This window comes from Lithobates pipiens, unplaced genomic scaffold, assembly GCF_037356315.1.
Source record: "Lithobates pipiens isolate NorthernLeopardFrog02 unplaced genomic scaffold, aLitPip1_a1.2 Scaffold_16, whole genome shotgun sequence".
NCBI classification, from domain to species: Eukaryota; Metazoa; Chordata; class Amphibia; order Anura; family Ranidae; genus Lithobates; species Lithobates pipiens.
The window spans coordinates 14,282,463-14,293,409 of record NW_027507748.1 but is presented as its reverse complement, the minus strand read 5'-3'; the positions used below and the strand labels follow the sequence as shown (position 1 = coordinate 14,293,409).

General features: G+C 47.4%; 1 protein-coding gene across 1 annotated transcript in view; it reads left to right on the top strand.

Moving 5' to 3' along the window:
* Window positions 1-1,252: 1,252 nt before the first annotated feature.
* Window positions 1,253-10,947, top strand: part of FSTL1 (follistatin like 1) — an 89,677-nt gene continuing 79,982 nt past the window's right edge. The window contains exons 1-2 of the mRNA XM_077479598.1: window positions 1,253-1,354; window positions 1,436-1,492. Coding sequence (XP_077335724.1) covers window positions 1,352-1,354; window positions 1,436-1,492 — 60 coding nt within the window. The 5' untranslated portion in view covers window positions 1,253-1,351. The remainder of the gene's footprint in view (window positions 1,355-1,435; window positions 1,493-10,947) is intronic.

Genomic DNA, 10,947 nt, shown 5'->3' with positions numbered 1-10,947 from the left:
GGAGAGGAGGGGGATATAGAGATGAGGAGAGGAGGGGATATAGTAATGATGAGAGGAGGGGGATATAGTGATGAGGAGAGGATGGGGATATAGTGATGAGGAGAGGAGGGGGATATAGTAATGAGGAGAGGAGGGGGATATAGTAATGAGGATGGGGATATAGTAATGAGGAGAGGAGGGGGATATAGTGATGGGAGAGGAGGGGGATATAGTAATGAGGAGAGAAGCAGGAGGGTGGGATATATAGGGGGGTATATAGTAGGAGGATGGGGCATATAGTTGAGGGATGGGGTATATAGGAGGGGGTGGGGTATATAGGAGGAGGATTGGGTATATAGAAGGGGGGTGGGGTATATAGCAGGAGGGTGGGGTATATAGGAGGCGGATGGGGTATATAGGAGGGATGGGGTATATAGGAGGGGGATGGGGTATATAGCAGGAGGGTGGGGTATATAGGAAGGGGGGTATATAGTAGGAGGATGGGGTATATAGGGGGATGGGGTATATAGTTGTGGGATGGGATATATAGGAGGGAGATGGGGTATATAGGAGGGGGATGGGGTATATAGTAAGAGGATGGGGTATATGGGGGGGTGGGGTATATAGGAGGAGGATGGGGTATATAGTTGAGGGATGGGGTATATAGTTGAGGGATGGGGTATATAGGAGGGGGATGGGGTATATAGGAGGAGGATGGGGTATAGAGTAGGAGGATGGGGTATATAGGGGATGGGGTATATAGGAGGAGGATGGGGTATATAGTTGAGGAATGGGGTATATAGGAGCGGGATGGGGTATATAGGATGGGGATGGGGGTGGGGTATATAGTTGAGGGATGGGGTATATAGGAGGGGGATGGGGTATATAGGAGGAGGATGGGGTATATAGTTGAGGGATGGGGTATATAGGAGGGAGATGGGGTATATAGTTGAGGGATGGGGCATATAGGAGGGGGATGGGGTATATTGTAGATGGATGGGGTATATACAAGGAAGGTGGGGTATATAGGAGGGGGATGGGGTATATTGTAGATGGATGGGGTATATAGAAGGAAGGTGGGGTATATAGGAGGGGGATGGGGTATATAGTAGATGGATGGGGTATATAGGAGGAGGGTGGGGTATATAAGAGGAGGATGGGGTATATAGAAGGAATGTAGTATACAGAAGATGGAAATAGTAGGATGGTGCAGACAGAGGGGGGCACGGAGGGGGAGGGGTGGTGTAGATTTGGGTGGTATACAGTGGGAGGAGCCCGGGGAGGGGGAGGGGATACAGATTTGGGATACAGTTGCAGCAATCTCCTCCGGACAATCATTCTTCTGTACGGATCGATCCTCTCCTCATCCAACATGGTAAGAGGTCCCGAGACCCCCATCATCATCCTCCCCTCCTCCCCCCATCCTCATCCCCTCTAATGTGATCTCTTCTCCTAGATTCTCCGGTGCTCCCCCCTGCTGCTGCTCCTCGCCGCCTCCCTCTGCCGGGCTCAGGTATGTGTTCTCCCCCCCCCCCATATACGGTGTCCCCCTGTCTGTATATAGGGTGCTGGGTGTCCTCTGTCTGTATATAGTGTGCTGGGTGTCTCTCTGTCTGTATATAGGGTGCTGGGTGTCCCCCTGTCTGTATATAGGGTGCTGGGTGTCCCCCTGTCTGTATATAGGGTGCTGGGTGTCCCCCTGTCTGTATATAGGGTGCTGGGTGGCCCCCTGTCTGTATATAGGGTGCTGGGTGTCCCCCTGTCTGTATATAGGGTGCTGGGTGTCCCCCTGTCTGTATATATGGTGCTGGGTGTCCCCTGTCTGTATATAATGCGCTGGGTGTCCCCCTGTCTGTATATAGGGTGCTGGGTGTCCCCCTGTCTGTATATATGGTGCTGGGTGTCCCCTGTCTGTATATAGGGTGCTGGGTGTCCCCCTGTCTGTATATAGGGTGCTGGGTGTCCCCCTGTCTGTATATAGGGTGCTGGGTGTCCCCCTGTCTGTACATAGGGTGCTGGGTGTCCCCCTGTCTGTATATAGGGTGCTGGGTGTCCCCCTGTCTGTATATATGGTGCTGGGTGTCCCCCTGTCTATATATAGGGTGCTGGGTGTCCCCCTGTCTGTATATAGGGTGCTGGGTGTCCCCCTGTCTGTACATAGGGTGCTGGGTGTCCCCCTGTCTGTATATAGGGTGCTGGGTGTCCCCCTGTCTGTATATAGGGTTCTGGGCGTCCCCCTGTCTGTATATAGGGTGCTGGGTGTCCCCCTGTCTGTACATAGGGTGCTGGGTGTCCCCCTGTCTGTACATAGGGTGCTGGGTGTCCCCCTGTCTGTATATAGGGTGCTGGGTGTCCCCCTGTCTGTACATAGGGTGCTGGGTGTCCCCCTGTCTGTACATAGGGTGCTGGGTGTCCCCCTGTCTGTACATAGGGTGCTGGGTGTCCCCCTGTCTGTACATAGGGTGCTGGGTGTCCCCCTGTCTGTATATAGGGTGCTTGGTGTCCCCCTGTCTGTACATAGGGTGCTGGGTGTCCCCCTGTCTGTATATAGGGTGCTGGGTGTCCCCCTGTCTGTACATAGGGTGCTGGGTGTCCCCCTGTCTGTACATAGGGTGCTGGGTGTCCCCCTGTCTGTATATAGGGTGCTGGGTGTCCCCCTGTCTGTATATAGGGTGCTGGGTGTCCCCCTGTCTGTATATAGGGTGCTGGGTGTCCCCCTGTCTGTACATAGGGTGCTGGGTGTCCCCCTGTCTGTATATAGGGTGTTTGGATCCCAATCTGTATATTTCATACAGAATACCCAATTCTTTCCCTGTTTACAAACATTGTATCCTGTGTGATTTGTATGGATACATTGTAGATAAAACTCTTTTGTGTCTCTGTGATTTCCCCTTTATATCTATAGAACTCCAAGCACTGTGTATTGGGGATATCCGAGATATAAATATATATATTCTGTATCATCTGCAGTATACAGGACACCCTGCACCATGTATGATTTATGTAATGACCTGAGATATAATGAGTTCTCAGTAGATTATTATTGAACAGCCAGAACTCTGTATAATGTGTGTGTCTGTGTATATATGTATATGTATGTATATATATATATATATATATATATATATATATATATATATGGATTCCTTGTGTTCTGTGTCATCTATTCTCATTCCTGAATTACTTCCAGCACTCTGTACTGTATAATGTGCTCTGGATTATATATGGGTTATATATGGGTTATCTATGGATTATCTATGGATTCTATATGGGTTATTTATGGGTTATCTATGGGTCATATATGGGTTATCCATGGATTCTATATGGGTTATCTATGGATTATATATGGGTTATCTATGGATTATATATGGATTCTATACGGGTTATCTATGGATTATATATGGGACACGGAGTACGGCAGGGTGCAGATACTTTGTACTCTGTGTAATTCGCATTACAATTCTCTATATAATTTCTGACACTTTGTATGGGGTTTTGGTGGGTAGATTATGATCTGTGCAATTCCAATGATTTATATATAGAATATCTGACACCTTATCATGGAAATGATGCGTATCTTTACATCATGCCGCCATCTGGCTCTGTACCCCAGAATAAGGAATGTTAAAGCAATTCTATGGGGTTGATTTACTAAAGGCAAGAAGACGGTGCACTTTGCAGTTACCCCAGAGCTTCGTAAACGAGCAGAAGCTCTGCTGGCTTCAATCATCCAATCACATGCAAGCAAAAATGCGTTTTTTTTTTGTTTGTTTTTTTCCTTGCATATGATTGGGTGCTCTTTGCAAAATGAAACTTTATCTCATTTACTAAGCTCTGGAGCAACTACACTTTGCAAAGTGCACAGTCTGATTGCCTTTAGTAAATCAAACCCTATATGTCTGTCCGCCCCCCACCCAGCACATATATCCCTGTACTCCAATCCTGAGAATGTTATATGTGGGGATTTATCACTCAACTCTTCATTCACAAATAATGAATCTCAGTGGAGGGGACCAGTCTACCTCTATGTACTTATGTTATATAGTAATGTATATACAGAGCTTGATCCTCACTAGATTATGTGGGCACCTCTCTCTACTGGGACGACCTCTTCACAAAGAGCTTGTAGGATATTATAGAACTGTGCTCTCCAAATTGTGGCCCTTTGCGTGCCTCTATATGGCCCTTGGGGGCACTATTCCATCCACAACTGACACCAATGATGGGGCACTATTCCTCCCACTGACACCAATGATGGGGCACTATTCCTCCCACTGACACCAATGATGGGACACTATTCCTCCCACTGACACCAATGATGGGACACTATTCCTCCCACTGATACCAATGATGGGGCACTATTCCTCCCATTGACACTGATGATGGGGCACTATTCCTCCCACTGATACCAATGATGGGGCACTATTCCTCCCACTGACACCAATGATGGGGCACTATTTCTCCCACTGATGTCAATGATGGGGAACTATTTCTCCCACTGATACTGATGATGGGACACTATTCCTCCCACTGATACCAATGAAGGGGCACTATTCCTGCCACTGATACCAATGATGGGGCACTATTCCTCCCACTGATATCAATGATGGGGCACTATTTCTCCCACTGATACCAATGATAGGGCACTATTCCTTCCAATGATGGGACACTATTCCTGCCACTGGCACCCATGATGGGGCACTATTCCTCCCACTGATACCAATAATGGGACACTATTCCTTCCACTTATATCAATGATGGGGCACTATTCCTCCCACTGATACCAATAATGGGACACTATTCCTTCCACTTATATCAATGATGGGGCACTATTCCTCCCACTGAAACCAATAATGGGGCACTATTCCTCCCACTGATACCAATGATAGGGCACTATTCCTTCCAATGATGGGACACTATTCCTCCCACTGGCACCCATGATGGGGCACTATTCCTCCCACTTATATCAATGATGGGGCACTATTCCTCCCACTGATACCAATAAAGGGGCACTATTCCACCCACTGATACCGATGATGAGGCACTATTCCTCACACTGATACCAATGATGGAGCACTATTCCTCCCACTGATACCAATGAAGGGGCACTATTTCACCCATTGATACCAAAGATGGGGCACTATTCCACCCACTGGGGCATTTTCCTTTCCCTCTGGCCACAGTACCGCCCCCCTCCTCCCAAAATCTGAAGGATAGTAATCTAGCCCTTTGTTTAGAAAATTTGGAGACCCCTGAGTTATAGGAGGTGGGAAATCACCTTTAGAAACTTACAGATGATTCTAAAAAAAAAAAAAAATGAGCAGTCACTATATACAGGGAAAAGCTGCCCCTTTATTCTGCTGCCTGTAGACACAATGTAAATCCAAACCTGAGTATAATGGGCAGAATAGAAAGCATTGGAGTGTATCAGAGTATTGCCGGCTTTCTCTATATGACATGCCAGATGAAATAAGTACATTGGTCTTATTGAATCAGGAGTTCAAATTATTAAAGTTTTTGTAAAGTCAAAACTTTTTGTTGGTTGTCTTAGGTGGAAGGGTTGGGGCCCATTTACACGTAGGTGTTCCATTGTGCTGCATTCATGAACATGCACTAAAGTGCACTGAATTAAGACTGTCCTTTCATAGCAATGCAGTGCAGCACAACGCACAGTGGGGCTGATTTACTAAAACTAGAGAGAGTGCAGAATCTGGTGCAGCCGTGCATGGCAGCCAATCAGCTTCTAACTTCAACTTGCTCAATTCAATTTTGACAATAAAACCTAGAAGCTGATTGGTTACTGTGCACAGCAGCCCCAGATTCTGTGTACTCCAGTTTTAGTAAATCTCGCCCCCCCCCCCCCCATTGCAGTATATAGATGCATTAGTGTTGATTTACTAAAGGCTGTGCCAGAGCTTAGTAAATGAGGTAAAACTTCACTTTGCAAAGAATAACCAATCACACGCAAAGAAGATAAAAAAAAAAAACAGCAATTTGCTTGTACATGATTGGTCGGCGAGTGCACCGTATGTTTATAGACCATATATAAAGTCAAGCCCTTAATTCTCTTTTCTGTATGGGGCAGCTGCGTAGTCTGGTCCTCTTTGCCGGCAGCGAAAGGGTTATTGGCAGTTGGCCGACCGGACGCGTTACGGCGTATAACACGGCCTCTACTCCAGGAATGTTACAGTAATTGTCTGCTGAGAGCTTTCTATGTCTGGGGAAAATCAAAAAGAATTTTAACCTGTTCCTTGCCCAGGGGGCTTGCGCTCCTCTGCCTAGTAATTGGAAACAGACCTCCTGCCCCTCCCCCCCAGAGGAAGCGGTGGGTGATGTCATACAGTAAACACAGAGGTAATTATTTTAAGGGGGGGCTGGGTTTTAAGGGGGGGGGGGGTGGCATGCTGACACGCAAAGAAAACACGCAAAAGTCATATGAGCCATGTACGCTATACTGATGGTTGTGCCCATTAGAGGCACCTCCCTCTGTAGAAGGGGCAGGGCCGGAGGGTGATTTTGGAGCTGCACATAGTCACCTACCCTAAATCTAATTTTTCAGCCGGTCTCCCGGTATTTCCATTTCTTAAGCAAATTGTCTTTGGTTATTATTTTGCCTTGTTTCTTACCGGGAGATCCTGCCAATAACAGCCACTTCCTGTTGCAGGCTGACAACGCTAAGCCACTGCCTCGCAATTCGCAGCAGCGTTGTCAGCCTGCCATGTGCTCTCCATCAGTTGGCGCTGTTGGGCTACCTCCCAGATGTGTCAGATAGGCAGCCCAACAGCCAACTTAAAGCGGAGTTCCCACTGTTAACAATTTTTTATTTTTTAAGGAGGAATATGTTTTCTTTCTAACGATTATTTATAGCACTCACTTTTCTGAGCGGAATCGGCGCTCGCTTACCGATTTTCATCGAGAAATATATCTTATATTCCTCTTTGCTGGCAGTTTCCGCAGTGCTTGTGGGCATGTGAAGCACTATCTACCGGGCCCTGTTGCAGCTGAATGACCAACATGCGCCGCACCGTTCTCGCGCATGCGCCGTATGTATGGCGCAGCGCTGCACACTTCCAACGTTGAACAACGGGCGTCGTCGTCTGAAGTGCCCGCCCACCCATTGTGATGGCAACGCTGCCCACTGACTTCTGGGTAATGATGGCAAGCATCTCCCAGGAGCACTAGCACAGGCGCCGAGGGAAATTACGTCAGGCACCAGGGAGAGGAAGAGGCAGATTACGAGGGACCCCCTAGCAACAGTCATGAAAAGGTGAGTAAAAAAAAAAAAAAAAAAAATTCCAAATGTTATTAATTGTTTTTAATGCAGCTGAATAATGCAAAAATAAATTTAGGAGTGGAACTCCACTTTTAAGGACCATGTATGGCAGGCTGACAACGCTGCTGATAACGGCTGGGCTGTAGCTTAGCGTGGTCAGCCTGCAGCAGGAAGTGCAGTACTAGCAAACTGCAAAAGAGCCCCAGGAACAATCAGCTTAATAAACTGTATACAGTGAGACACTGTAATCCCTTTTTGTGGTCCTCAACCAGTTTCAGGACCTCATAGGAATGGGCCAAACTATAGTTCCTGAAAGGCTGCACTAGCTTACATTCTTTTGGCAGTTGAATAAAAAAAATAAAAAAATCTCTTCCTTTTCTTAGAGATACAATATTAGATGTTGCAGCCATCTTTGTTATTCTAAGGCCGGGAATCCATTATAAATCTATCTAGCTTTGGGTAGAGCTGCCTGTGTCCCCCATTGATGGGGTTTCCCTTCACTTCCTGTCCAAGTGACCACACAAAAAAAAAACGAGGGCTGGAAAATCTCGCTAGCTGGGACACAGACAGCAGTAAAACCCTGACAGAGGTTCTAACCCTTCCCCCACTCTATTTAAAACTGACGGTTTTGTCTGGAGTTCTACTATGAATACAAAAGCAATGTCATTTTTTTTTTTTAGGATTAAAGTGGAACTAAACTCTCCTATCCTTTTCAGCCAAGGAAGCTGCCATCTTAGCCTCTGTTTGATCTGCAACTGCCATAGTGCTGCTCAATTATGAGACCATCCATTTGATGGTTTGGCGGTTTGGTTGAGAGCACAAGTATGCTGGAAATGTAACTGTTTTTTGAAACATTAACTTGATGGGTTTAGTTCCGCTTTAAAGAGGAAGTAAACCCTGATGGGTTTACTTCCTCTTTCATTCCCTGCAAAGGCAAAGCATAATGGACTACTGTGCATCGCATCGCATCGCTTCGCATAGTAGCCCATTATGTGTCACTTACCTGACACAGGAGCCAGTGATGTCACCGCTGTCCCCTGTAGTCCGCCGCATCCATCTTTTCGGTGGGGTCTCGCAGCTCCGCTGCTGTCATTCGGCGGAGCCGCGATGACGCCACTCCCGCGCATGCGCATGGGAGCCGACACGCGCGGCAGCTCCATTATTGGAAATGCCGCGCTCAGTGCGCCTGCGCGCCGCTGTCTACGGCGCATGCGCCGTAGACAGCGGTGCCTGTCTTCGGGCAAATATCTCCTAAACCGTATAGGTTTAGGAGATATTTCTTGGACCTACAGGTAAGCCTTAATCTAGGCTTACCTGTAGGTCAAAATGGTTTGTAAAGGTTTACAACCACTTTAAGTGTACTGCAGTCTAACACAGTAAACTAGTAGTTGGATGCTACTGGGTACCTGGATAGGCTAGTAGGCTTCTAGTGCTTCTTCTGTTAGTCAAAGCCCTTGTACACACGGTCGGAGATTTTGACAACCAAATCTGTCGGATTTTCTCCGTCGGATTTTGTCCGTCGGATCTTGTCCGAAACTGTTGCATACACACGGTCGGACTAAGTTGTCGAAAAATCAGATCTTTCAGAACGTGATGACGTAATTTCTTTACGATGGGACTACATTCAGGCTAGTAACCAATAGCTTTGATGTAGGAATTTGATCTGAGCATGCGTGGCACTTGGTCCGATCAAAATTCACTACACATGATCGGAGTATGTCCGACCGGCCCAGTTGGTCGGGAAATATTTCCAACATGTTGGAAAATTGGGTCCGACGGATATTCCGACGGAATCAGTCCGATGCATACCACACACAGTCGGATTATCCGACGACGCGGTCCGATAGGACACATTCCGACGGATTCTCCGACCGTGTGTACAAGGGCAAAGGCTAACTTCATTTTGGAAGTCAGGGCTTTCACCTGTCCAATCTTGTCTCCAAAGCTTTAGCATTGGTTAATTCATTTGATGGGTGTCATAATTAACCAAAAGTGTGGTGCGCAGAATGGTTTGGTTATGGGTGGTGATGGGTCTGAGGAGCTTCTTAGGTCCTGATGATGAAGAACTTCAGGTTTGGTAGTTTCAATATAGCAGTTTGGCAGCTCTTCAACCAGGCTCCCCCTCTATCCACTAAGGGACCTTGAGTGAAAACTTGAGGTCAAGAAAACCAGGAGCTCCAAAAAGACAAATTAGTGAGGTGGTTAGGTGCAAACAATTATCAATTGGTCTCCTGCACATCCAAGCCCTGAAGAAATGGGTCTCTGCTACCCTAGAACAGGGATATGCAATTAGCGGACCTCCAGCTGTTGCAGAACTACAAGTCCCATGAGGCATAGCAAGACTCTTAACAGCCACGAGCATGACACCCAGAGGTAGAGGCATGATGGGACTTGTAGTTTTGCAACAGCTGGAGGTCCGCTAATTGTATATCCCTGCTCTAGAATGTGTTGCAAGTCCAAGTCCTGAAGAAGAGGGCTCTGTTTCCCCAGAACGTGTTGCATCCAAGCCAGGAAGAAAGGGGAATCTGCTACCCCCAGAATGTGTTGCATTCAAGTCATAAAGAAAGGGGTTATCTCAGAACCCATTGAATCCAAGCCCTGCAGAAGGGGCTTGGAACAGGTTGCGACCAAGCCCTGAGGAAGGGGGACTCTGTTACTCAGGAGCAGGTTGTGAGCAAGCCCTGAAGAAGGGGGCTCTGTTACCCCAGTACGTGTTGCATCCAAGCTAGGAAGAAAAGGGAATCTTACCTCAGAACATGTTATATCCAAGTCCTGAAGAAAGGGGACTCTGTTACCCTAGAATGGGTTGCATCCAAGTCATAAAGAAAGGGGACTCTGTTATCTTAGAACGCATTGAATCCAAGCCCTGAAGAAAGGGGACTGTGTTACCCAGGAACACGTTACGACCAAGCCCTGAAGAAGGGAGACTTTGTTACCCCGGAACATATTGCATCCAAGCCCTGAAGAAGGGGGACTCTTACCCAGAAACACGTTGTGACCAAGCCCTGAAGAAGGGAGACTCTGTTACCCCCACAATGTGTTCCATCCAATCCCTGAAAAAGGGGGACTCTGTTACCCAGGAATGTGTTGCATCCAAGACCTGAGGAAGGGGGAGTCTGTTATCCAGGAACACGTTGCATCCAAGCCCTGAAGAAGGGGGACTCTGTTACCCAGGAACACGTTGCATCCAAGCCCTGAAGAAGGGGGACTCTGTTGCCCTGGAACGTGTTGCTTTCAGGACCCAAAGAAAGCCGACTCTGTTGCCCCTGGAACATGTTGACTTTAAATTAATAATAAAAAAGAGTTATTGGCAGCTTAGCCCCCTGTTGATTGGCCCTTTTTGGTGTTCCTTTTCCCTGTGGTGTGGGAGGGAGTTGGCTAAGTATAGAAGCTCGTGTTGTATTCATAACCTTCAGTGGACCTAATGTGACCTCTTCTTGAAGTCATTGTACTCTGGTCATCCCCCTCTTCCCTTCTCACTTCAACCATAAGGGTGGGTGATGCCTTTATGGATCGCAGTCCGGGGGGCCGCATGGTGGCTGAGAGGTGCCTTGCAGCACTGTGGTCTTGACTTCAGTTCCCACTCAGGAGAATTTTATATGGTCTCCTGATCTGAACTGGGCTTCCTGGTAAGATCATCATCATCCGAACCCAACGGCTCTAGTCTTCATCTTCTCCTCTGCCATGCCTGGCCC